The 27,503-nt window shown below is 55.2% G+C and overlaps 1 protein-coding gene across 1 annotated transcript in view; it reads right to left on the reverse strand.

Moving 5' to 3' along the window:
• The window catches only part of SV2A (synaptic vesicle glycoprotein 2A), a 36,217-nt gene extending 13,255 nt beyond the window's left edge, over window positions 1-22,962 (reverse strand). Inside the window, exons 1-7 of the mRNA XM_074980997.1 lie at window positions 22,374-22,962; window positions 9,849-10,029; window positions 8,207-8,358; window positions 7,226-7,359; window positions 5,891-5,980; window positions 4,599-4,709; window positions 2,380-2,468 (exon numbers count right to left, since the gene is read on the reverse strand). Coding sequence (XP_074837098.1) covers window positions 2,380-2,468; window positions 4,599-4,709; window positions 5,891-5,980; window positions 7,226-7,359; window positions 8,207-8,358; window positions 9,849-10,029; window positions 22,374-22,962 — 1,346 coding nt within the window. The remainder of the gene's footprint in view (window positions 1-2,379; window positions 2,469-4,598; window positions 4,710-5,890; window positions 5,981-7,225; window positions 7,360-8,206; window positions 8,359-9,848; window positions 10,030-22,373) is intronic.
• Between the last annotated feature and the right edge of the window lie 4,541 nt (window positions 22,963-27,503).

Here is a 27,503-nt window from a genome sequence, read left to right on the forward strand (position 1 = left end):
CCTGGAAAAGAGACGACTGAGAGGGAACATGATCGCAGCTTTCAAGTGTTACACAGAGAAAGGTGACAAATTATTCCCCTCAACCTCAGAGGATTGTAGTGGCAAGGGAGGTTTAAGTTGGACTTCCCAACTGTCCGGATGGTTAAGCGCTGGAATAAATTGCCTGGGGAGGTTGTGGAATCTCCATCACGGGAGCTTTTTAAGAGCAGGTTAGACAAATCGCTGCCAGGGATGGTCTAGATGGTGCTTGGTCCTGCTGTGAGGGCAGGGGGCCGGACTCGGTGACCTCTCGAGGGTCCTTCCAGGTCTAGAATTTTATGATTTTCTCTGGTGTCTATGTGTTGACTCTCCCTGGAGCAAGAAATCAAATGATTCTGACAAAAAATCAATTACCTCCTTACATGCTCTGGGAGCCTTTATGCTCTGACTGAAAAAAAAGGAAGATACTGTATGACCCAACACATCAAAGCTGCACAGCCTCTACAGCAAGCCCATGTGAATGTCCCATCTGCAGGAGCAAGGCAGCCGGTGGCCCAGTTCGCTGACGGGCCCAGCCACTGTATTTCATGCAAACTACATGCACTCAGAACCCAATTCTCTGGCACATCACTCATTGCAAACGATATGTCCAGCCTCAGCAGTTATCCAATCACCCCCACGACTGGCTGCCCTCGTCTTGTAATAGACATTAGCAGAGCAGTCCAGAAAGGAGTGTTTGCTCAAGATAATTGGCAATCAGTTAACTTAAATTAGACCAGGAGTAAGATGTGCTACCCTAGGCAAACCCTTTGTCTGATTGCCCCATTGCCCCCTGCATTCCTTTGCACCCACAAGCAGAACCCCGATGGCACACGAACAACAACGCGACAATCACCTCTCCGCCGGTGCCAATTAATAGGCCGTCGCAGAGATCAATTGCAGAGACACGGTTCCTGATTAGAGCCCTCATCAGCTCCCTGCAGCCTTGACTCGTATCTGCAGCAGAGCTCATTTGTCCCAAAAAGGCAAGAAGGCCATTTATAACTCGCAGGGCCGCTGTGCAAATCGGCGGCCTTTGATTTTTCCTTATGATGGCGGTAATTGCTCCATGCCTTTGCCATTTACATTAGAAATCAATGAAATATTTAACCACAGTGACGGCAAGACTGAAATCCAAGTGCCTGAAAACTTTTAAGGCTCTGGACTCAGATCTCCAGCTGGCAGAAATAAGGCGCAGTGCCGCTGGAGTCCCTGGGCCAGACCCCCAGTGCCAGGCTAAATCGACCTCATGCTGATGAACTGGCCCAAGGTGAAAAAGCCCTTCGCCTGCCAGCCCTAATTCCAGCTAGCCAAGACCTTGGGCATGACCCACTGCCAACCCCAGCACACGCTCGCTGCCTGGTGTCAGTGGCTGCTGCAGAAAGACCTGGGGAGAAGGGGAAGCGCATGCACAGGGCATGCCTGCAACCTCTGGAGTGCAGAGCGGCCCCCTGACCCTGGGCAGCAGCCCTACATCACGGGGGAAAGGGGAGGAAGTTCTGAGAAGGCATCAAAGTGACTCCAGGAAACACTGATCTTCATCGGCCACATTATATCAGTCTCTTCCCTGGTCCCTCGCCCAGCGGTGATATCTTACGTGGCCCTCCTTCAGGCTGCTTGAATTACACCCACCTCCCTCAGAAGATCTAGACCAGGGTATGACCATCTCTCTTGAACCGGAATAGTATGTGTAGTGGCTGGGACAGGGAGTCAGGAGTCCTGGGTTCTCGTCTCAATCATGCAGAAGGTGTGGGTCTAGGGTTACAGGGAAGGGCAGGCTAGAGGCCAGGACTCCAGGGTTTTGTTCCTACCCCTGTAGGGGGGAGCGGGGCTGAGGGCCAGTGTGTTCCCTTTTAGTGGAGGGCTTGATTAGCAGAGCACCCACAGCACCCACAGCCAGTAGTGTGTGTTTCTATTGGTGGTGCACATCAGCACATGCATCATGGCAGATAATAAAATTTATTCTGCACATGAATGGAAAAAAAAAAGAGAGGGAGCAATGTCTAGGGTTAAAGCGTGACTGGGTTTGGGAGCCAGAACTCCTGGGCCGCACTCTTGTCTCTGCCACTGTTACCCTGCCTGACCTTCGGTGGGTCCTTTCCACCTCCATGCTTCAATTTCTCTGGCTGTAGAGTGGGGATAATGGAACTCCCTCACCGTTTACACAACGCTCTGTGGCCTTTGCACCGTGCAAAGGGGAACACCCCTGCGCCCAGGCTAATTAGTGCCAATCTCCCCAGGGGAGCAGAGCCAGGAGGAAACTGACCCAGCAAGTCACACAGAGCACACAACGCCGTGGGCTGAAATCCCTTCTCCAGCCCACTCTGGCTGCTGCCCCTGCCGTGCCCATGCCCAGCCCACCTGAAGGACATGGTGAACCACACGGCCATCATCATGAGAGTCACACGTCGGTACTCGGGAGCGAAGCACTGCAGGAAGTTGTTCCGGACCTGGCAGAGGGAAAGACAGAGAGCATGAAGGGACCCCTCGTCACCACACCAGCTCTGCTCGGGGACAGGCACAGGTAGGGACATGCCCTACTCTCACCAGGAGAGCGGGGGACAGGGCAAAGAGCTGAGAAGAGGCAGTGGGAAGATGGAGGTAGGGAGTGATGGAAGAAAGAGACAGCGATGGAGAGACATACAGCAGTGGATGGGAACCCATGGGGGGGGTGGATGAGAACAGAGAGGGTTGGGGGTTCAAAGCCCGCAAACCAAGGCACCTCCATCAATTCCAGCAGTGGGGGGGCCTGGGGGCACTAGGCAGAGTTCCCTGGAAGCTGAGCACCTGGGCAGGCACCCCGCTGATTAGCAGCATGCCCACAGCTACTTACAATGTGCAGCATGTTTCCATTGGTGGTGCACATCCACACAGGCCTCAGTGCAGATAACAAAATTTATTCCACCCACGGATGGAAAACAATGAGCGGGAATGCTGGCGCTTGGACACACGGGATGCTCAGTGGCCACTGGCACCCCCACATCGAGGAGGTGGCTGGTAAGGGATTCCCCAGCGCACAAGCCAGGTGCCCAGCCCTGGAGACCTTGCTGGACCCGTTGCAACCCCTCCTTGCTCACATGCAGCAAAGCAGCCTGGCTGGAGCCCATCTGAACAGCTGGGACCAGTGGGGCAAGCCCGACTATTGCCAGGCAAGTCTGTGTTACAGTAGCCCTGGCTGCTAACACCCCACCAAATACCCACCAACCTGCTGCAGGGGGGCATCCTCCCCTCTTCCAGGCCAGTGTCATGGCCTCGGGGGCTCTGGCATGGAGCCATACTCAGCTGTAGGGTCAAATCCAGCCTGACTCATTCCCAAAGAAGGGTGGTACCCTGCTAAGGTCAGGGTAGGACTGGTGCTTTCAGACCTTTCATCAGAGGAATAGCTGGACCACAGAAGGCCAGCCAGAATGTCCTTCAAAAACATGGGGCCCAGTGCAGTACTATTAAACTGGTGCCCCTGGGTCCATTGGCAGCTCGGGGTGCAGGGGGAGGGGGCTGACCATTTCTTAGAGATGCACTTTTATCATCTTCAGCAACACACTAATGACACACTTTCAAACTCAGGTCCCGTCGACTAACACCGACAACTCAGAGCCTGACCGTATGTACCTGGGCTTGACAAATACCTGTTCTGAGACCTCATTAGCATTCCATCGGCTCTTTCACAGGTTCCCTGTGCTGCTAATAGCTCTGGCCAGGCTCTTCGCTTTTAAGGCTGTGTCTACCCAGCAGGTCTTCCCGGCGTTACTTATTTCAACGTTCTAATGTCTAAAGAGGTAACGTCGGAAAATTGCGTTCCCGCAGCCACATGGTGAAACAGAGCGTTCTCACTTACAGCCACACTTCACAGCCTCAGCAGTGCAAAAGGAGCCTGTGGATGAGCTGGTAACAGCTGTGCTTTGTTCACACACGTTCCTTTTCCACCTTGAATGCGGAGGGCAACAGTCGTTCGCAGAGCTGGAGTTACTATTTCAAGGGAAAACTCTTTTATCTCGAATTAGCCTGTTTGGCTGCGTGACTGCTTTGGGGCTTTTTCCAGAAAAACAAAACCAACCCACTGCAGACAAGCCCTAAGTTAACTAAATCCTCTCCAGGGGAAGCAGAACCCCAGAGCCCAGATAGGAAGAGGTAGATGAGTGGATATTAAGACCCACGGGTGCCCCACATTTCTGGGTACCCTATGCAGCTGTGTATTCAGCATATGAGTAAGGACGGCCCTGCAGGCCAGGTGCAGTTGGTCAGCCAAGAGACAGGAGTTCTCCTCCCATCCCTGCCTGGACATGAGCTTGCATGGAACATCCTGATACAGCTGGTCATCTGGGGGCTGTGGGGGGAAACAAGACCCCACTTCTCCCCAGGGCCCAGCACAGCACACAAGGTTGGGTGCCACACAGCGGGTGTGATGCTAGCTCTCAGACAGGCTGGGGAAGGATTCTGCCTGGGTGGAGCCATCCTCTGGCCACAGCCCAGCCCGGACGTACACTCACGCAGCTCCTGGGGGCGGCTCAGGCCAGGGTAGAACTGACTGCCGTGTTCCTGGGCTCATGACAAGGTCCCAGTTGCATACGGACTGCCCCTACCTGCTGCGAGAGGTTCAGGATCCGAACCATCCAGCGCCGGTACCAGGTGCCGGTGTCCGACTGGATCTCAATCAGCTCGTCCTCCTGCTTGATGGTTTTGATATGGGTCACCTGGGAGGCAAGAGAAGGGACTAGGTTATGGGGAGTGTGGGGCAGAGGGGGAAGGTCCCCAGGGCCCAGCGCAAAGCCTAGCAGGGCAGGATGGAGCAGGGTCGCTCCCCAGGGCAGTAGGTGCAGATGTCAGCTGGCCCGGTTCCTCCAGCATGGAGCCTCGAACCAGCCAGAGACCCATCACCCCCCGCCAGGGGAATCAGGTGGCTCTGACCCTGATCACTGCCCTTGCTGGCAGGTTAGTCCACGATGCTCCAGCAGTGCAGGCCAGACAGGCAGGGCCACACTGCAGTAAGGAGGCAACATCTCCTGGGTTCAGGCTGTCCCCTGCTCTGTGCCTCACATTGGGAAGAAATCCTCACCCCCCGCCCATGTTTTCCCTCAGTTCCCTCTCTCCAACCCCCACCCCTGCCTTGATGCCCCCTCCATGGCCCAGTGCCCCTCAGCCTGAGCTGCTGTGTCCTGATTCACCCCATCTACCTCACCTGGGCAGCTCTAGCAGATGATGAACACTGGCCCAGTGTATCACGCCCCCCTCTAGCAACCAGTCCCTATAGAGGATAATGGCCTCTTGCTGTTACCAAGTGGCGGCGTTTTAGCTCAGGGGACTAGGACTATGCTTTGGCATGGAAGATACCAGGTTCCAACCCCGCTGTTGGCCTATGGCCCATTATAGTTATGGGGTGACAGCAATTACAGCAGATAAAAATAGCATTGAGAACCCCCACCCAGGACTCCCATTCCCACCAAGGGCCTGACAGCAGGAGCTGCAGCCCTCAGCCCTGTACAGGAAAGGGGTTTCGCCTCTCAAACCTGCCTCAACCCTGAGGTGGGGAAGCAGCCTCGAGGGTAACGCACTGGGCTGGGACTCCAGAGGCTCACATTCTAGTCCTGCTGGGTGACCTTGAGCAAGTCACTCCCTAGGTCTGTGCCTCAGTTTTCCCCACTGCAAAATGGGGATAATGATCCCGACCTGCTGATGCAACACGCTAGGGATTGCTGTTGTTCATTACAGGTGGGGAGCTCAAACACAAGCAGCAAAACCACGTCTCCTGACTCCCAGCCCAGTGTCCTGGGAGCAACATCTTCCTTTGTCACCACCACCAAGCCCTTTCCCTTTGCTCACCCCTCTAACCTCGTGGTCTGCCCTCTGCCCTGGGGAGCGAGTGAGCCACACTTACCGAGAAGACCCTCTCGGGGTGGCCCTTGGCTCTCATGTTGGTGTCGTGAACCTGCTTCAGCACCATCCAGGCCTCGTCGTGTTTCCCATTCTGCAAGGCAGAATCCAAGGTCACTCTGGACAGTGCCACTGTGCTGCCCAGCAGGGGAGAGTTTGGGGCAGGCTGCGCCTCCCTCCCCGCCCCCAACACTGCTAGCTATTGCAGAGCCCCCCCCCCACCCCCGCAGTGCTGGGCAGCTGGGCCACTGTGACTCAGCCTTCAAGAGGCACATGCAGGAGATGGTGCTAAGAATGAGAGTCACCCCCAACACTCCACCCCTTGTTCAGCACTGACCTCCCTCTCGGCCAGGTGGCACCACCCTCTGGATATCATAATCAGTGTTCCCGCTGAGCCTTTCCAGCCATGTGTGGAATAATTCTATGTGCACCAAGGTCTGCGTGAATGTGCACCACTCATAGAAATAAAAACCTAGCTGTGGGCGCTCTGCTCATCAGCCAGGCAGCATCTGAAGCTCTGCTGAGTGGCCATCCAAGTGCTCAGCTTCCAGGGGAACACTGCTCGTGCCCCACTACTGCTGCCAGAATGACCCTCCCTGCACCCACCCACCCCTCCAGGCCCTCTCCACCTGTGCACTGGGGCATTGCCACGTGGCACCCAATGCCCACATCGAGCAAACGGCAGAGCCACAGGACACTGTGTGCCGCCAGCAGGCTCCTGCTCCAGACTGCAGATTCAGTATTGGCAACAGGTGCTGCTGATAGGTCCCAGATGCAGGAGCTCCCTCTGCATCCCCTGAGGTTGTGCAGTGGCTTTCTGCATCTCTCCCACCTGGGGCAGGACTGGGGCGCTCAGTCTGGGGGTCCCTGTTCACTGCTGACAAGGAGCTGTGTTTATTGCTAGTCTGGGAGCTGCGACCCCCAAACCCCGTCTCAGATAGTCCCATGCAGTGTTCCCTTTAATTTTTTTCCATCCGTGGGCAGAATAAATTTTATTATGTGCACTGAGGCATGTACAGATGTGCACCACCCATAGAAACACACCCCGCTGGCTGTGGGCACTCTGCTAATCACCTGTGCAGCACCTGAATCCTTCCTCAGTGCCCAAGTCCTCAGCTTACAGGGAACACTGGTCCCATGCTCTATCGCTAATGTCTATCACAGGAGGCTGGAACGGAGCTGGGGTGGCCAGTTTGCATCTGTTCCCCATACCCCAGAGCCAAGCAATGGCCCCTTTCTGCCTTAGATCCTGCTGCATCCCAGACTAGGGCCCCAGGCATGGACATGGACAGATTAGACCTTTCTGACCTGCTTCCCACCCTGAGCCATGAGCCTTTACCTCCAGGAAGAAGCGGGGACTCTCAGGCATGGTGGTGAGAGCGCCGATGGCAAAGACGGAGGGGAAGGCGCAGACCAAGACAAAGACCCTCCAGCTGTGGAACTGGTACGCAGAGCCCATCTGGAAACTCCAGCCTGGGGAACAGGACAGAGGCAGAGGAGAAGAGGCGGGAAAAACAGGAGAGGAGGAGAAGTGAGAAGTGACAGAACTCCAGATAGTCTCATCCAAGGCGGACTGCCGAGAGTGACAAGGGGATCGCCTTAAACCAAGCAACAAAAAGGCAGATGAAACTCCACGTGTACATTGTAAGGCACATTGGAGAAACTAATCCCCATTACACAGGTTGAACCTCACTGGTGAGAATTTGCTGGACCACGGGAGGTCAATATTGTTGAGCGCATTACTAACCCTTCCACTGCCGACTGGGCTCTGAGAAGACATTTGGGGTAAATTCCAGCTAAATAACAGCACAGAGCATTGAGAGCCAGGACTGGTGGCTGGAATCAAACTTTATGGGACTGTGGGAAACTTGGCCACACCCGTAAGTGGTCACCAGGTGACTAAAATCATGCAGGATTACGGCTGTTACTGGACGAGAGAGTGCTGGATTAGAGAGGTTCAACCCGGACAAACAAAACGATGGGGTCTAAATTAGCTGTTGCCACTCACGAAAGAGACTGTGAGGCAGCACAGTTGCATTTCCAAATCAAAATATTTCCGTTTGAGACCCTGTTGGGACTTTCTGAGGGGAGCCGACAGTTTGTAACACAAAGTTTTTTAACAATCAGTTGATAGAAAAATCTAATTTTTTGTCCAAAGAAAATCTGGATGGAAATTTTGACCCGGCCCTAGTCAGAGCCCAGAACCTGGCCCACCACCTAGTCTGTGACACAGTTATTGCCAGACCAAGAGGGGAGAGAGCACGGCAACCTTCCGAGCACAATGGGACAGGCACTCCATCCGGCTGCCTTCTTCTCTTACCGTAGTGCGGGATGATGGCCCAAGCCATGGCTGATGCATAGATACCTCCAATCATCCAGAACATGCAGAGCCAGCTCAAGTGCTCGCCTCGCTTCTCCTGAGCCAGGAACTCTGAGAAGTAGGAGAAGACAATGGGGATTGAGCCCCCAATGCTGGGAAAGGGAGGAAGAAAACATGAATCAGAACAGCTTCCAGGAGACAGCCTGCAAAGGCAGATCATCCTCATGCTTCAGGGTAAAAGCTCGTTGTCAACTGGGAGTTAGGGGTCAGGAAGGAATGCTCCCTACACAGGCCCAGACTGCTGAGGTTTTCTACCTTCCTCTGAAACCAGGAAAACAGACCTGATGCATCATACGCCTGATCTAACATAGCAGCAGGTGGTGGAGGATACCAAGTGAGAAGAACAGAAGATGGAGCGGGTTGGATACCTGGGCTTGGGGAATCATGTGTTTGCTGGGGAGGAGGGACCAACAGCTACAGGCATTTCCATTGCAGAGACACCAGCTCCTTTCCCCATCTGACCGGACTCTGGGCCTGTGTCTGCACTGTTCTTCTCCATCAGCATTCATTTACTCAGCTACAGTGAAGCTTCCTCTTAATTACCTTCATTACCAGCAAATTTCTGCTGGCAGACTCTGGGTGGTGCTCCCAGAGAAGGCGAATTCAGAGGTGCGGATTGTCACGGCAGCTAAGTTCAGTCCAGCACCTGCTCTCCTGCCCAGTTTGACCAAACAAAACAGCAACTTAGCTGATAAACCCAGTGGAAGAAGAGAGCTGAGGGGTTAGAGGAGGGGGAAGGGAGGCAGGATTCCTGGGTCCTGTTTCTGGATCTGCTGGGTCACCTCAGACAAGTCCCTTCAAATCGCAGCTGCCATATCAGCAGCCACGTTTGATCTTCCAGCCAGGCTTTATCAGTATTCAAAGGGGAATCTCAAGTGGGGTGTGGAGCCCACAGCTGAGCTGTACTAAGGTTGTCAGGTAAAGGGAAGGGGGTGAGCATCTGTGCAGGATGTCAAGCAGAAGAGGGAAGAAGGGAACATAGTAGAGGAATTCCTGGGACGCTTCTATTCCGAATCAAAGCACTGGTCTGCATAGCCTGGGATCGCCACCTCCTGGCCTCCTGGATCAGACTGTTGATCCACCTAAACTGGTATCTCCACCTCCTGCCATCCCAGATCAACCTCACTGGCATCCTGCCAGCTGCCAACCAAGTGGCTATTGGCCCTTCTTCGCCAGTTTCCCACCCTCGGCCACAGCATCTCCTGCCCCTGGCCCATCTGCTATGGCCTCCTGACCTCTTGTGTAGCACCTCTGACTCCAGGTCTCCCTAGCTCCATCTCCTTGGATACCACCACTCATCACCACCCCAACATGTGTCCGACGAGACCAGCCAAGTCCTAACCTGGCCCAGAGGACACCTTGGTGATTCTAAAAGCGCTAGGCAATGGGTTTTCCATCCCACCTGCAAATGCAGTGCCTGGAAAAGGCTAAGGGTTAGTTCAATCCCCCTGGCATGACATGGCACCAGCTGGACCTTCTCATTGGGCATCTCATCCCTCAGGACTTGGTCCCATCCAAGGGCATGAACATGCCTGCCCCCCCGAACAGACAATCCGAGATGAGCAAGGCGGGTCTCCCTTACCCAACTCCGGACAGCAGCCTGCAGAAGAGAAAGGTGCCGTAGCCTTGCACGAAGGAGGAGAAGAAGGCGAAGACGCTGTTGACCGAGAGGGAGATGAGCAGGCACTGCCTCCGGCCGATCCGATCCGCCAGGCCGCCCCACACGAATGCTCCCACCATCATGCCCAGGTAGACGATGAGGCCTGGAGGGACGTAGAGCAGCACCCATCAGCAGTAACGCACGGCCCTGGAGCACATCACCCCAGCACCCCCAGGCTGCTGTGGTCCCTTAGGGCTCAGCAAAGCACATCTGGGGAGCTGCCAAAGCCAGGCAGTTGGTGCTGGGGTGTAGCACTGCAGGCAGAGAGCATGAACACTTCTAGAAGGCAAGTGGGTAGAGCAGGGGAAGAAGAGCCAAAGCTCCTGAGTTCCGCGCTGTGGGAACTAGACTTCGCACTGCTCTGAGAGCTGGGGAGAGAACCGAGGAGCCCTGGGACCCGAGCTTTGCTCTAACCACTAAAGACTACGCCCCCTCCCTGAACTAGGGAGAGAGACCAGGACTCCTGATACCTAGCAGTACCACCCCCTCTGCCCTAACCACTGGCACCACTGCCCTGCCAAAGCTGGGGATAGACCCCAGGAGTCCTGACTCCCAACCCCCCACCACTCTAACCACTAGATCCCACTCCCCTGCCAAAGCTAGGCATAGGACCCCTCAGTCCTGCTGCCCGTGCTGCATCAGAACCCCCCATCCAATGAGTCAGGAGGTGCAAATCCCTCAGCCCCATAGCAGGCAGGCCAACCCTCTTCCAGCCAGCAGCTCTGTGCAGCTCCCCCACCCAACCCGTCCTGACTGTGGAGGGGCGAGGGCTGCCCCAGGCCCTGCTGGTCCCTGCCAGCCAGAGCCGTGCTCTCCCAGTCATCCCAGCAACAGGCAGCGAATTTCCTGCCTCACTTCTCTTCCGGTGGGAGACAGGGGCAAGAGGGGAGCCCCGTGCGCAGCCCAGGGCAATGGGACCCGTCCGAGGGGCTGCGCTGTGGCACACTGGGCTCCCTCTGACCCAGCAGGGGGACACCATGAGTCAGGCAGGTGGGAGGCTGGAGAAGCTGGGGGCAGAGCATGGGGACAGGATGGGGGGCAAGGGGAGAACAGGAAGAGATGTGCTACAACAGAGTACAGCTGAGCTGGGTCGGAGGCAGAACCCAGGAGAAATGGGGCATGTTGCAGAGCTGAGCTGGGGGTGGGTACGGGGCTGAACTCCGGTGCTGATGAGTGATGGGGGGGGAGAGGATTCAGCATAGTTGGGGGAGGGGGAGGATATGCTGGTGCTGCAGGCCTGAACCTGGGGGGTGGGTAGAGGGACTGTGTCATGCTGCAAGGCTGAGCAGAGGGGAGGGAGGAGATGAGGAGGACAGAAGGGATGGGGTCACACTACAAGGTTGGGTTGGGAGGCAGACCATGGGGGAGGCAGAGTGCAGGGGGTGTCCTGTGATGCTGCAGGGGAGCAGTGAGCATGGGGGGGTACAGGGGGTGTCCCTGTGATGCTGCAGGGAGCAGGAAGCGTGGGGAGAGGGGGTGACCCTGTAATGCTGCAGGGGAGCAGTGAGCATGTGGGGGTGACCCTGTAATGCTGCAGGGAGGGGTGAGCACAGCAGAGATGAGGCGCCAGGGAGGCAGCCATGCCAGAGCGCAGCTCTGACGAGCCGACACAGGGCATCAGTACAGAGGGGAAGTGACTGATCCCTTTGCCCCGCGCTGCTGATCATGCCGTGGCAGGGCTGCAGGGAGGCGAGGAGCCCAGAGTGGCCCATTCACAGCCCAGCCATGGCAGCTGTGCCCCTGGGTGATGGGCGCGAGTCTGCTCTCCCATCCCCGGGATGACACGGCCCATCGGGCAGGTGACGCCGAGAGGGGGAACTCAGGCCCCCACGGCACCCAGGCTTCTCGGCCTCGCCTGGGGGAGAGAACCCTCCCGCCACCCACGCAGGGCCAGCCCATCCTCCGTGTCACGCTCAGCTCCTCTCCCTGTGAGCGGCCCGTGGAGGCCAACCCCCACCCCCCACGCTGAGTCGCTCCTCCCCAGGGGCTGGCAGCCTCGCCTGGGCCGTGCGCCCCAGCCGCTGTGCCCTTCACATCACTTTCAGGAGATGGGCGGCTGCAGCACGGCAGAGGAGTTCGATAGGAACCTCTCGCCGCAGCCCACAGCTGGCTCTTCCAGGCGTCCACGTGGCGAGAGCTCGCGGCTGCTCCTTGCCAGGCCACTGCTTGTGGCGCCCCAGAGCATAAATTCACCCTCCGCCAACGCGCCCCCGCGTCCTCACAACCAGGACTCTCTCCCACCCTTCACTGGCTCCAGGCAGCTGCTGGGAGGGCATAACTTGCAGTGAAAGAGCTCAAGGAATTATTTTATGGTCATAACTGACGCAGCCAGCCCAGAGGTGCCGGGGCTCTGACCTGCCACTAGTGGTTATGCCAACCTAGTAGGGCGCCACAGCTGTGTCTGTGTCACCCCCACAGCGTGGACAAGGCCTGAGGCTAGATACGTTCAGGCTAGAAATAAGGGGCAATTTTGTACCAGCGACGAGGAGGAACACTGCCTGTCGGGGGTCTCCATCGCTGGGGGCTTCACTTTCCTAGATTCCAAGGCTGGAAGGGACCCCTGCAATCCAGTCAGAGCTCCTGGGTAGCACAAGGCCGGAGAACTTCCTCCAAAGGATTCTTAGTGAGGCACTGGGAGAAAAACATCCTGTCGGGATTTGAACATTGCCAGGGATGGAGACTCCACCCTAACTCAGGATGGGTTGTTCCACAGATTGATTACACTGCTGGACAAAAAGGGACATCCTATTTCCAGCCTGAATTTTCCTAGCATCAATTTCCAGCCACTGGCTTGAGGCAGATCGTCCTCTGCTGGCTTGAGCCTATTATTAAGCATCTGTTCCCTGGGTAGGTATTTACAGATTGATCAATTCACCCCTTAACCTTCTCGTTATCAAACTTAATAGATTCAGGTCTCTGAGTCCCTCGCAACAAAGCAAGTCTTGTAACCCTTTAATCACTGCCTGGGCTCCCCTCTGGACCCTTTCTGAGCTACCACTATTCTTGTAGACTGGCCATCAGCCTAGCTCAGCTAGAAGTTAGGGGCTCCACCCAGGAACCGCTAGGGGAGGGCCTCCAGATTGTGCTATGCAGGAGGGCAGACAAGACGATGTGAAGGGTCCACTGTTCCCTGTAAGCTGAGCGCTTGGGCGGCCGCCCAGGAGAGATTCAGGTGCCGCCCAGCTGATTAGCAGAGCACCCACAGCACCTGGCGTGGGGACCGTGTGTTTTTATTTCTGGTGCACATCCACACAGGCCTTGGAGCACAGAGCAAAATTTATTCCGCCTATGTTTGGAAAACATTAGGGACCATCGGAAGGGTCCCGTTTCGCCTTAAAACAACACACGTCCAACAGAACTGCCACAATCTGGACTCCCTGACGTCGCTGGAGGGGCTTTAACCTCATACGGGAAGCCAAAGCGTTCGACAGGCTGGGGCGCCAACATGGGACTCAGTCAACTCAGGGAATGGGTGTGTCTATGTGAACTGGATTGCAAGGCCGATCACGCCAGCAATGGAGCAGTGACGGGAAGTCTCCTGCAAAACTGTAACCCCCGTGGCTCCTGTTTTACACCAGTGCATTCAAGGGGAGAATGTGGCGGCTGCTCTTCAGATTAAACAGGTGCCAAGATGCGGGGCAGGCGCTCTCGATGTCTGCAGACAACAGAGCAATAAGTACTAACTTGAGTTGTCTGTTCCCCACCTCCCGCCAGAATTCTGGTTCCCCAAGGGACCTGCACCGGCCCAGATGGTGAACTCGGCAGGCTGCATTGAAGGGAACTTCACCCCATTACCTGTCCTACTTGTGTGCATAGGAGTCACTGGTCTCTGGGCAAGTTAATCTGGCTGTTTCACCTGCACTGAGTCCACCTAAAACCCAGAGAAGAAATTGCCCAATGAGAACTCCTAAACCAGGCCTGACTAGCCAAACTAAGAGACAAAGTCCAGATGGGGTCCTGGCAGGAAGAACTGGCTTACTGGCGGGGCGGGAAGCCTTCCGCCACAGCAAAGTGCTGGAGAGCCGGGAGGCAGTGTGCGGGCAGAGGAGACACAGCTATTTTTATCCTGCCTTTCATTTCGATTTCAGCTGCAGTCACAGGGCCATGCATCAGTGTGATACAAGGTGATGGGCCTCATGGAAGAGCAAAGAGCCACAGACATTTTCTTCTGGACAGTTCAGGGGATTCGGGGCAGGGGGGTGTACAGGGCAAGGGGGTGTTACAATTTCAGATAGAGGCTGCAAAGAACTGCATTCTGCAAGCGATTGCGTATAGAGCTGGCAGGAACCAGGCAGCTTTGGAGCTGGAGAAGCTGATTAATAGTCCCTCCTTTCCTGCATTTTGGGCATGGGGTTAAGAGAGTTCTTATGCCCCCTTGTACACACAGGGCCCCTTACTCTGGGCCTCTGTCCAGCTCCTGGTGTAAATTAGAGTGGCCTTAAGGCTGCTCTAACACACATTCCATTTCCCAGAGGAAGCAAAGGATCCCCACAGGGCAGTGTTCTCTGGCCATGCGCCTAATCTACCCTTGTGGTAAGGAGCTGAGAGCGCCAGGCAGGTGCAAGGCCCATATGCCAGCTCTGCAGTAGTTTGGGAGGTCTTTGCCTAAGGAGGATACTCAGAGGTTTGTTTACACCCCCTTTGTGCTGCTGGCATGGGACTAGGGGTACATGTACACTGCAGAGGTGTGAGCTTTGATGTAGCTAGCTTGGGTACTGATAGCAGTGCAGCTGCAGCGGCAGAGTCTATGGCCTCAGTTAGCCAGCTGGGCAAGGACCCAGGGTCCCAGATGGGCTTGTACTGAAGGCCATGCTGCTATGGTTGAGCAGCAGTGGGTACTCAGGCCAGCTAGATGGAAGCTAGCTTGGACCACGCCCCCTATGACTGCAGCCAGTGCTCCTTGCAAGCTTATGGCTTGTGTAGCCACTCAGGGGAGGTTCAGGTGCCACCCAGCTAATCAGCAGAGCACCCACAGCCCTGCACAGCCGGCAGCCTGTGTTTCTATAGGTGGTGCACATCTGCACGTCTTGATGCATGTAATAAAAGTTATTCTGCCCATAGACGGAAAAAATTAGACCCCAGCCCCTGAGTGCTCTCCACTGGGCATTTAGCCAGAGCTGCAAGATCCTTTGGTGCACAGGCTCAGTGAGCATGGTTGAAGTGGAGCTGATCTGACCCTTTGCAAAAATAACTCCCAGTCGCCCTGCATCCTCCCAGTCTGCTCAGAAGACAGGTAATATCCTGACCATGCTGTGAAGAAGTGGGGAGGTGTGAGGATTTTATTCCCCTGGTTAGGTTACATGTGTTTCCTACTGTCCTGCAGCAATGGGAGGTGGGTGCCTCAGTTTCCCTAGGCACAACATCAATGCATAGTGGTGAGGGGAGTTTTGGTGGGATCACTTCTCACACATGGGCAATGGCCCTGCAGTCTCTTTGTAACCCAGGCAACCAGGTGACACCTTCCTTTCCTGGGGAAACAGGACAAAGGCAGGAGGAGGGGGCTGGCTGGTTTAAACTGGAACTGGACCATTGAGCAGGGTGGTCTTGACTGGCTGGAGAGGGAGGGCCAGGCCCCCGGATCCGGGATCCCCCGGGGCCCCTCTCCCTAGCATGGATTGTACTGACGGCTGCTGGGTTCTCTACTGACAAGTCTGTACTACGCGGTGTCCCTGTCGCCTAATAACCTTTCTGTTCTCCCTGCTGAGTGACAGTCACGTCTGACTGCAGACGCAGGGGCAGGGCCCAGTGACCCCAACACTCTCTGACACTGACACAATCCCCACAGGCTTCTGCGAGGGGCTGGGCAGGGAGGCCTTGGTGATGGGCCTTTTTCAAGGAGCCTGCAGGCTCAGGGAGGAAGGCAGCGAACAAAGCCATCCTCCCCCGCTATCAGCTGTGCACAGCTCCAGAAGCAGATGCTCACAAGACAGGCTGCTGCTAAGGATGCTGGAGCAAAGAGGAGTCAATGAGGGACATGCAGGCTCCAGGTTAACAGCAGACGGTTTCTGGAAAGGGAGAAGCCATGAATTAGCCCTCAGGGTCCATAGAGAGCCAGGCAGGGCCCAGGACTGGAACGCCAATCAGCCAGTTCAGAACATGCCCTGAGCACCATGGGCAGGGAGGGCTGTAGCTCTTGGCCATCGGGTGAGCTACACTGAGAGATGTGGGGAGAGCCTGAGACTGGACTCCCAGCTCTGGGAGACGTGCCGAGGGATTAGAGCCAGGGCTGGGAAACAGGACTCCTGGGGTCTATTCCCGGCTCCAGGAGGGCAGTGGGGCTCTGGGAGAGAGGCCCAAGCCAATACAAGCACAGAAGATGCTTCTGGCAGCTGCTGCCAGGCCGGCGTGCACCTGCAGTTCAGGCCAAACAAGTTCAGTGAAAGGGCTGAGTACCTGGGGCTGGGGCACAGGGCAGAACAGGGAGGTCATTTCTGGGTTGAAACACTGCACTGCCCAGAGCCTGTCCCCCTCGTGTACTGGGAGGGGAGGGGCCAGCCACTAATGGGAATCGCCCTCCTGCACAGTGGGGCATTGCCTCGTGGTTCCAGGCACTGCACACGTGCCAACACGCATACTTCCTCTGCACACACGTGGCTCCTGGCATGCTTACACATGGCCCCTGGATTGACCCCACTTGTTTGCATCCTCCGCACCCCAACACCTTCCTGTCTGCTCGTCTTACACGCCCACTCCTGCCCCACCCTACACCCAGGGCCGGCCACAGCTCTCCCAGCCAGGATCTGCCAGAGGGGTGGCAGCAAGGGACCAAGCCAAGCGGTGACCAAGCAGCTCCCAGGTGCTAGGCTGGCGGACTGGGGTGAAGGTGCCTTGCATGCTCAGCCATGGGATGGGTGCAGCCCAGAGTCAGCCCTGTTGTCACACATTGCTGTTGGATGCAACAAGTTTGTTGGGGCTCAGCCTAGGTCCTCCCACTCTGGGTCTCCTACAGTTTCCATGGCTCAAGGGGGATCACTTCCTCTTGGGGCCATGGTGGGCAGTGCTCGGGGCAGGAGGGGGACCGAGCTCTGCTGCAGTGCGGCCTGCACCTGCTCAACCTGCTGCAGGCCGGGGGCCTCAATCCAGTGTCTTCCTCTGGCACAAAACTCGCTGGAAATCCAGGCAGCTCTGGGCCTTCCCTGGCCTCACCCCCTCCCTCATTCTAGCAGCCCCACCCCCACCCCTTCACTGCTCAGCAGCCGTCGGGGAAGAGTTCTTTCTGCTTCCTTGCATTTGGACTTAATTCCCACTAAGCCCCTTGCGGCGGTGCCCAGGCCTGGAGGGGCTGTCACTGGTGCAGGGAGATAAGCCGGGGGCCCGTTCACATTGGCTAAGTCATGCTGGCGTTCGAGGGACGGCGGGGGAAGGCCGCCGCAGGAGGTGAGTCATCACCCAACACAGCATCCAAAAGGACTGCAGCACACAGGCTACGAAGCCAGCCCCACTTCCAGCTCACCGAGCCCCTCGCTGGCGTTAGCCTCACAGTGATCCACCCGGGAGACAGAGGGATGTTAGGAAAGTAGCAAGGCCTAGTGGTGAGTGCAACTCAAGCAGGCCGGGGCCTACTCACACCTGTGCTACAGGCCTGATGGGTGACATGAGACAGCAGGTCTATGTCCCAACCACTGAGCAAATCCTCCCGTGAGTCAGTCTCCTACCTTTACTGCGCTGAGCCTCCGTTTCCCCATTGAGTCTGATCTCCTGTATATCATAGGCCAGGGAACTGCCTCAAACGCATTCCAAGCACAGATGTTTTAGGGGAAACAGGTGCGCAGCCAGGAACGAGAACCTAGGAATCCAGACTCCCCAAACCCTGCTCTCCCCACTAGACCTCCTTTCCCTCCCAGAATGCAACCCTGCAGTCTTATCTTCCAGCCCAGGCTTCCCAGCCCTGGATCAAATGCAAGATTTGTTGTTTCAACACCACGTATCTAAGAACCCACACACCTCTCCCTCCAGGAGCAGCATGACTTTCAAGAGCCCCTCTAACGCTGCGCAGAGCAATACTCCATTCCTCCAAGGATTTGCCTGGTCAGCGACTCCATGTGCTGAGCGAGGCCAAACAGAATTTAAAAAACAAAAGCAAACAGGGAGCTGCAGCCCACAGGCACCGGGAGTCCGGATGGCAGCCTCCAGAGACCTGGGTAGGAGCTCTAGCTTTGGCCAAAAGCAAAGAAAAGAAAAGAAAAGAGAGGACCATAAAGACATTCATCTGCTTTCTCCCCTAGCAGGGCAACTCATCTTGGGATATGGGCACCCCACCATCCGCTGACAAGGAGTGGAGATGGAGGGGTATGGGCAAAGCTAGGGAGCCAAGGGGATGCCCTGGAATAGCAGGGCACCACAGGCTGGGATTGAGGGTCACTGGCAGAGCTGGATGTGGGGAGACCCCAGGCCTGAGATAACAGGGCATCACAGGCAGCTGGGACTGAGGGGAACCCAACCCCCTGGCTCTAACCACTAGACACCACTGCTATCCCAGAGCTGGGACTAGAACCCAGGCATCCTGGGTTCTAGTCCCTTCCTGCTCTCCATTACACGATACTGCCTCTCACAGCGTGCCCTTGAAGGAAGTGAGGGGGACGAACTTTCCCCTGCTATTGGGCCTAGACTTAAAGGAACTAGAACTCCCTGTCCCAGCACTCCCAGGATCCAACCCAGGCTCTGCCCCACCAGCTGTTACTCTCCAGGGGAAAGGAGCCCACTAGTTAAAGCTCCACGCTCTGGCTACTCCCCAGCCATCTTACCCACCCAACCGGGCTTCCTCACTCAGCCAGCACGCTGCCACTCACTAGGGAGAAGTGGCTACTGACCAGGCCTGCAGGCAAAGACTCTCTCCCCCTGCCTGCCAAGCTGCCCCCAGCCTTCCAAGCCAGCCCAGAGACTTCCTTACCTCCAGGGCCAGCACAAACGAGTCTGAGGGGAGACAGCAAATGACAAGTAGCAGAGGACAACACGGCAGAGCTGCTCGAGAAGAAGGCTTGACTACTGGTTAGCGCGCCAGCTGGCAGCTCACAAGACCCTCATTCAAGTCCCTGCTCTGCCTGCAACTCCCTGCATCACCTTGGGCAACCCACTTGCAGTGCCCCATGCCTGTTCCCCCCACCTGTAAATACAGGGCTAACAGCTCTGCCCTAGCTCGCAGGGGGCTGGGAGGACGAGTCCTTTCACGACTGAGGTATTGTGATTCTCTGGTGACAAAGCGGGGGTCAGACTGAGACGTGCCCGCACAGTTCCCACAGCTCCTTCGACTCGTGGGCTGCGAACGGTTGGCCCAGGGAGCCTGTCCCGAGGTCCAGAAGGGAAGTAGAGGCCAGGGGTTACCACAGAGGCCTGGGGGGGCAGGATTCCTAGCTTTTACCCCCAGCTTCTTCACCAACGTGCTGGGTGACCCAGGGCAAGCCACCACCCCAATCTCTGCCTCAGTTTCCCCCTGCCCAAAGCAGGGATAACGATACTCCCGCCCCCGGGGAGGCTCCGGTCATTGACTCAGCATTTGAGAATCTGGCAAGACAGCATCAGCCACTGGTACAGTGCAGCCTTGGTCTCCAGAGACCTGCCCAGAACCCTTCCCTTGCAGTTGCAGTGCTCCCTCTCCTGGGCCCTGGGTTACAGCAGCGGGGCCTGCCTGAGCTGGAAGAGTGACACCCCATCCGGCAGCGGCACTGGTGACCCAGGCGTGGCTCTGACTGCAGCCAGAGCAGCTTGGTTAGCTGGGGACGGAGGCTTCTCAACCCCCAAATGGATGCAGAGGGAGATCCAGGGACTCAGCCTGGGGTGAAGAGAAAAACTGGGGGGGGCCAAAAATGCCACTAGCAACTCCCCACAACCACACACAAAGGTCCGGTTCAGGCAGGGAGACCCACATAGCCAGCCCAGAGGCAGGGGGGGTCAGAAACTGCCACCCCACCCGCCAAAGCTGGGGTACAGTGTCTCTACCCTCTAGGGGGCATTGCCACCCTGACGAAGCAGGTCTTTGCCCACCAAAGCTTATGTTCCAAAAAATCTGCTATGACATGGCACTGGGGAGACCTGATGCCATCTGCCAGAGAGCAGCAGCATGCCTCAGGCACCCACACAGCATCCCGTTGACACATTTGCTTGTGCAGAAGTAACATGAGCCCAAATTAAACCCCCACTGGACAGGTGAGGGGAGGGGACGGCAGAGTGCACCCCCCTGGGAAAGCAGTGGTACAAACCAGGGTGAGCTTACTCAACCAGGAGTTCTCAAACTGGCAGGGGGGACCCCTCAGGGGGTCATGAGGCTACTACATGGGCGGGAGGGGGATCAGGAGTTATCAACCTGCGCCCCAACCCCCACTTTGCCTCCAGCATTTGTATTTTAAAGTGTTATTAATTCATAACGGGCAGGGTCACACTCCGAGGCTTGCAATGTCAAAGGGGTCACCAGTACAGAAGCCTGAGAACCACTGTACTGAACTTACTGGGCTCGCCCTGGGACAGCGAACCACTGTTACTGCCTGTGTTCCCTACAGCATGGTACAGAGCTGCGTCCCACCAGCTGAGAGCCCAGAGGGGAGAAAAAACTGAACTTGCACATGGAGCCCACGTGCCCCCAGATTTTCCTGCAGTTCTGATAGGAGTGCAGCTCAGAGCCCCTGGGAAGCCTCATCTGCTATCCCATGACACACACCAATTATTCTTAGGCTCATAGAAGTGTGAGGCAAGGAGGGGGCTCTCTCCACACTAAATCCTGAGTCTTGTAGGTGCATCTCATCTCAGTGCAGAAAAGCTCAGTTTCCTGTCCTGAACAGCCAGGACCCTGCTGCTTGAAAATCCTCATCGGCACAGTACAGTATAGGGGCTATGACACAGAGCTGGGGACATCCAATGCTGTCTGCCAGAACGCAGTGGCGTGCCTCAGAAACACTCACAGTAGCTTGTTGAAACACTGACACAGAACTAACACGAGCCAAAACTGAAAAGGTTTGGGGGACCCAAGTGAAAGAATACATAACCTACGACCCAAAAATGACTGCGTCACCACAGCCATAGGTGGCGAGATATATGGGTACTCAGGAACATGGACCCAGCTGCACCAATGTTTGGGGTTACAATTTTACAATTGTCCCATCCATCAGGGCAACCATCACAGGGCCCAGGGTGGCCTGGAGGTTAGCAGGGGACGGGCACTGCCAGCAGTGAGCGACACAGCCCCCGCCTGTCCTGCTTCACTTCACCCCATATTCTGTCCTTCTGGCTCCAGGGGGAGGGCAGGGCAGAGGCTTGGAGGAAGGGCAGGAATGGGGGCAGGGAGAGAGTGGAGCAGTGACAGGATAAGGCAGGGTGGCTGGTGCCCCAAGAACCTGCTAAGTCCCCAGCCTGCCCTGGACTCTGCAGCCCCCTGAAGCACAGCAATTGCCATGGTCCATGCTCCAGGGTGTCATTCTGGGAGGGCAGCAGCCGTGCATACGGGGACACAACTTGCTCATTGTCCTGGCTCCCCAGTTGTCGGGGAGCGAGGGAAAATTACACAGACTGTGCACGACTCCTCTGCCTGCTCCTCTCCCCGGCCAGAAGTGAGGGGTGCATACACAAGCCGCGTCCTTTCTTCTCCCTCCCCGATAGACAGGGGAATGGGAAGAAGAGCCAGCAGCGTCCCTGTTCGCACAGCTGCTGCCCTCCCAAAACGGCGCTGTGATGGAGTGGACTAACCTTGATGCCTCCCACAAGAGGCCAGAGGCCTTGCCACACTCCATCCCAGCAAGAGGAGCAGACAAGAGGCCCTCCAGGCAGGATAGAGTGTCTGAACCAATCAGGACCCAGTAGGCTGATATAAAAGAAGCTGCTGGGTTAAGGCCAGGCAGTTCCTCTCAGGAGCTCGACCCAGGCAGAGCTTTACACTGGGAGATCAGCAGCACTTTGGACAGCTCTATGTGATTGCTGAGCTTAGGCCTGGGCAAGGCCCAGGCCCAATGGCTGAAGACCAGTCACAAGTCAAATAAAAGAACTGACAGCACCATGGATAGAGCCAGTCAGAGCCAAGCCCCAGCGCCTTAGAAACAATCGGGAAAAGGCCTTATGTGGCACCCCTTTGCCACAGAGGGGTGTTCACGAGCGGGTGGACCCTGTTACAGATCCTCTTGACTGACCTATGCACGGGATGTCACTGAGGGACCCAGCAAAAACGACACAAATCTGGTGCCTATGCCCACAGCATAGCGCACACACCCCCACGCACTTGGGAGCGGGACACCAGCAGGGTGGGGGACGTCTGCCTAACCCTCAGCTCACAAGGACCCCATGCAACACCAAGCCATATCTCTTCTCAGTATGCATTGCTTTGGAATTATAGCTCCTGGATGCTCCCCCAGAACGACTATCACTCCAACACCTCTTTCTCTTCCAAAGGCCACAGTCAGAGAGATACCTGCCAGTCCTTCAAAGGCCAACATCCCCTCTCCTTCCGCCAGCAGCCCAAGCACTTACCCAGCATGCCTTTGTTGGAGTCTGACAGGCACATGTCCTTCTCGGCGCTGGGGAGGACGAAGCCCACCACGAAGATCTCCACGCCATCGGCCATGAGGGCCAGCCCCAGCACAAAATAGAGTGTCCATTGAAAGCGCCCATGGCCGCACTCCTGCAGGATCAGCTCGTATTGCTGGGCCAGCTCCTCCTTGTCTTTCTTCTTGTCGCCTTCCAGGTCCTCGAAGTCCCTGAACTCGCTCACCACTTGCTGGTTGCTGGCCAGGTGGTCCCCAGCCTTGAGCGAGTCATTGCGGGGGATGCCCTGGTACTCGCCCTCATAGATCTCGTCATCCTCGTCGTGCCCTTCGGTGGCGTCACTGGAGGCCCCTTCCTCGTCATTGGCCGGCTCGCCACGGTAGTAGCCATCCTGGGGCTGGTAATCCTCGTCATCCTCCTCCTCCTCAAAGCGGGAGTAGGAGCGCTTGGTGTACTCGTCCTGCATGCGGTCCATGCCCTTGCCCATCTTCTTAGTGGCATGCCTCTTCACCTCCTTGGCGATGTCCTTCGCCCCCCGGATGAAGGCCGTCCGGTCTCTGAACCCCTCATCCATGGCTCTGTCCTTGCCGACGCCCGGTCTTCAGAGCTGCCTGGTGTGAAGGAGAGGATGGGACTCACCTGTGGTGGGCAGGGGAGGGGGGCAGGTCTTCTTCCTTCAGCACACACAGCCCCTCCCCTTCTCCTCAGGCCTGGGGGCAGCGGTGGGTGTCTCCGGCGGGCAAGAAGTATGCGGCTTTCCAACGGCGGCCAATCGACGGCGCTGAACCACGACCCATTCGCTTACAACAGGCTTGGGAAGCCGGGTCACTGGGCTGAGTCTCCCTTAGGTGGTGGTAGACGGAGACAGTCCTGGTGGGGAGCAAACACAAAGAGGGGGGTTAGCAGGTGGGAACTGAGGCACCCCTCTTTCGGGAGCCACTAGAGGCAGGGGTCTGTACAGCACGGTTGGGGAACAGCTAAATAACTAGGCCCCGGAACAGAGTGAAGTACCTCAAAAGGCAAAAGCCAGAATTCCAGATCAGGCTTCTCAAAGGGTTACCAAGCGGCAGGCCCGCTGATGGTGGGGGCAAAAGGAGCAGTTGCCCCAGGCCCCTTTGAAGTGCCGTGACAGTGAGGGAGGGGCTTCCCTTGATCCCACCCCTTCCAGGGCATGGAGCCTGGCTCCCCTCCCACCTTGCCCCAGGGCCCACATGGCTGTTGCCCCTTAGCCAAGTTGGGTGCTTGATGTTGAGCGCAGGCTCCTGAAAACGCATGTTGGAAAAGATAAAACATGTTCACCCTTGGGGCCTGTCTCCACTACAAACGCTGTCTCGCAGTTCTTCTGTCCACTCAGCTACTCCACCTGCGAGAGAGACGGCAACTGTGTTGGCAGGGGACGTTCTACAGCAGGTCTACCAAACGCTTTGACTACATTGGCAATTGAGCAACAAAGCTTTGGCTGTTCCTGGGTGCATAAGCCCCTGCGCAGGACAAAAGCTTTGTTAGGCAATTTACGAAATTTGTTACTTGCACAAATTTCTTATCCCTTCCGCACTTCAGGGACACACACACACCTTTACCCAGTTCCTAGGGCTTAAGGTGTGACCCTGTTAATTTAAACACCCACCCTTATCCAGTTCCTAGGGCTCAGGGTGTAATTCCCTGCTGGTCTGCAGGACCAGCGCCACTGGAAAAGCCTTACACAGTAATATTCTTGTTTTCTATTTGCTCACAATTACCAAGAAAGCAGAATACATGCTAAGCACACACAGTATCAGGCTCACCAATCCTGGTAAGGGCAGGCAGACTTCCCTTATTGGGACAGACAAAGTCAGTCTCTGGATGCTGATTCCTGTACCTCAGGGTATGGTGGTTCTCATCTTGGGGGTCAGTGGGTGGGGGTTGAATCCTCCTAGGTTCTGCCCTCTTGATGTTCATTCCCTCCTTCTTCCCTTCCCTTCCTGCTTTTTTCCTTCTTGGATCCCAGCCTAAGTAGTGAAACTTGAGTCTGGCTTAGCTATACCTTGACCAATTATTTTAGTATAGTTTTACTAATCAATCATAACATACTGTAACCCAACCAATCATAACCCACCACCTTAATTGATTTACACCTAACAAAACTAATTCTATAGCAGACAGGAACAATTTCAAACCAGACAGAGATCAGACAGAAACCAATAGAAGAGTGAAGACAATCATCACAGAATAGTATCAGAGAGGTAGCCGAGTTAGTCTGTATCTTCAAAAACAACAAGTCCTGTGACACCTTATAGACTAGCAGATATTTTAGAGCACAAGCTTTTCTGGGCAATAGAGTAAAATAGTGATTCCACAGCCTCAGCTATGGGTAAGTCATTGCCAGAGGAAATGCTATTAACTAACAAAACAAAAAAGCAGTCAAGTAGCACTTTAAAGACTAACAAAATAATTTATTAGGTGAGCTTTTGTGGGACTGACCCACTTCTTCACTAAGTTTTTGTTACCCATCTTGAGATATGTTCCTTTATCTGGTGACAATGGGTGGCATTAGGAAGTGGTCTCTCTCTTAACAGCCTGGTGTGATGCTGTTGTACTGAAATGGAGATGGGATGTGAATATGTGACCTGTAGCTTCACAGTTAATGGCTGCTGCGCTTCATTCTGAGTGTAGAAGAAAGCCTTCCAATATGGCAAGTGGGAAACCATAGTGGTTATACTGTTACAGATCCACATGCCCTGAGGCATGGTGTCCCGTATTTGCCGTAAGACAATGTAGTCACCCTAGGCAGGCACTTCTATAGAGCAATAACCACTTATTGTAGAATATAGTTTTAACTGTTACCTATTTTTGTTAAAATAATGCAGTATAGGGTTTAAGTGGGGGCTCAGTCAACTTAATGTAACATTGAATGTTTGCACTGCATAGTTCTAATGGATTGCCATTGAACTCGCTTAACTCCAAGCAACTTTACCAGGTGTCCTGTATTGCATGTAGGAAAATATGATTACCCTACACTTGCAGCACCCTAGAAATGGAGCCACCAGGGGGTTTTCTTGCAGCCACGGCCTCCTGGGCAGTGATCTTGGGGAGGGTTGTAAGAAGCAGTAGTCCCTCTCTTGCAGTGGCAAGAAGGAGCAAGGCACTGCCTCCTCCTGGAGCCAGAAATGCTGGAGCAGCAGGCAACCAGTGCAAGTTTCCCACCTCCCTGGTGCTACTGAGACTCAGGCGTCTGCCTTCAGCCCCAGCGTGACAGGCCACAGCCGTCAGCCATGGAGCAGTGGCCGCCTGTCCCTGGCCACAGATGCCACCCCCCCCATTGCTGCAGCCTCCTACTGCCTCCCCCGGCCTCTCCCCACATTCCCATTGCTCCTGACCCCTGATGTCTCCCTAGCCACTTCCTTATCCGGGGTTTAATTTGTCTCCCATCTTGCAGGCCCTGAATAAATTTTCTGGGAAAAGTGAATCTCTTTTCACGGCTTCCCAGCTTGCTAGCCATTCAGCGCCTGTAAAAAATGTACTAACCAACGTATCAATATCACCTTTCACAGCAGCAGACTTACTAACTAATGAGTCAAAAAAAAAAACCAACCCAACAACAACAAAAAGTAAGAACAAGCAAAGGACCTCATTTTTGTTCCTATTCTGCGTAGGTCTAGTAAAGAACAGAGACAAGTGCACATAACTTGTGTATTGAGTTTTGCAGGGGAAACACCTTCTACAAATAAACTACCCCAACCTTAAGAAAATACTCCCCAGCAGCCACACGCCCCACAACCAGAATACGCTAACCCAGGAACCTATCCCTGCAACAAAGCCCATTGCCAACTCTGGCCACATATCTATACCAGCAACACCATCACAGGAACTAGCCCCACCATCAGGAGCTCGTACACCTGTACATCCACTAATGTGATCTATGTCATCAATTATAGAGCCTCTGGTCTGACCCCATACCCACTCAAAGCAATGCCCCTCTGCCATGTATGTGGGGAACCAGACAGTCTCTGCTCTAAAGGATGAATGGACATAAATCTGACATCAGGCACTGGAATACCCATAAACCTAGAGGGGAACATTTTCACCTCTCAGCACATTCAATAATGGATTTAAAAGGAGCCATTCTTCTACAAAAGAATTTTACGGCAAGATTACAGCAGGACACATCTGAACTGGAATTCATTTGCAAATTTAACACTTTTAACCTTGGCCTGAATAGAGATCTAAACGGGCTTATTAATTACAAGAATAATTTCCCTACCTTTGATATTCGCAGGAATGAGACACATCCAACTGATTTTGCTTCATTAACTTGTCCTATTCGAGACAGGTAACTTCTCCCACCCCACCCCCGGGTCTCTGCTATATAAAGCCCGGATTCTGTATTTCCACTGTAAATCCCATCAGATGAAGTGGGTTTTACCCACAAAAACTCATGTCTTAAGAGGTCTGTTAGCCTCTAAGTGCCACATAACTGATTGTTGCTAATGATTAGGATGTGTAGATGTGCATATTTATTTGTTTTTTTCCTAAAGTTAATTAAGCATTTTAAGGAGAAGAGTGGCAGTGTGGTAGTGGCTGTACTTTGAGGCCACTGTGAGAACCCTTACCCTAGAACAGGGATTCCCAACCTGTGGATCGGGACCCAAACAAGGGACACCATTCGATTTTCTAAGAGTCACTGTCTTGGTGGCTCCAAGCCACACGTGGCTCTTTAAGGAACCATTTGCAGCTGCCTCCACTCACTTCTCCAGCTCCCAGGCCCTGCCCTGGCACACTGAAATGAAACAGTTTAATTGGTTTAATGGCTGGCAGGGGGGATCCGGCCATTAAACCAATTCAACTGAGTCTCACTTCAATGTGCTGCAGGTGCGGGGAGGGAGTAGGAAGGCTGTGGGGAGCTGCATGGAGGAGGCAGCAGTGGCCCAGAGAAGGAGCTGTGGGGGGCAGCAGTGACACTTGTGGGGGGGCGTTTTGGGGCTGTGAGGGGTTTAAGCCTGGGAGCGGGGAGGGAAGGAAGACCAGGGGTGTGGGGTGAATTATGATTTATAACACAATTTGCCCGGGGAGAAGGCCTCTCCCCCTGGTGTTGAATGGCTTTGGGTAACAAAGTCTGACTGAATTGCTAAAATGGGG

The sequence above is a fragment of the Carettochelys insculpta genome, chromosome 30 (assembly GCF_033958435.1).
Source record: "Carettochelys insculpta isolate YL-2023 chromosome 30, ASM3395843v1, whole genome shotgun sequence".
Classification (NCBI taxonomy): domain Eukaryota; kingdom Metazoa; phylum Chordata; order Testudines; family Carettochelyidae; genus Carettochelys; species Carettochelys insculpta.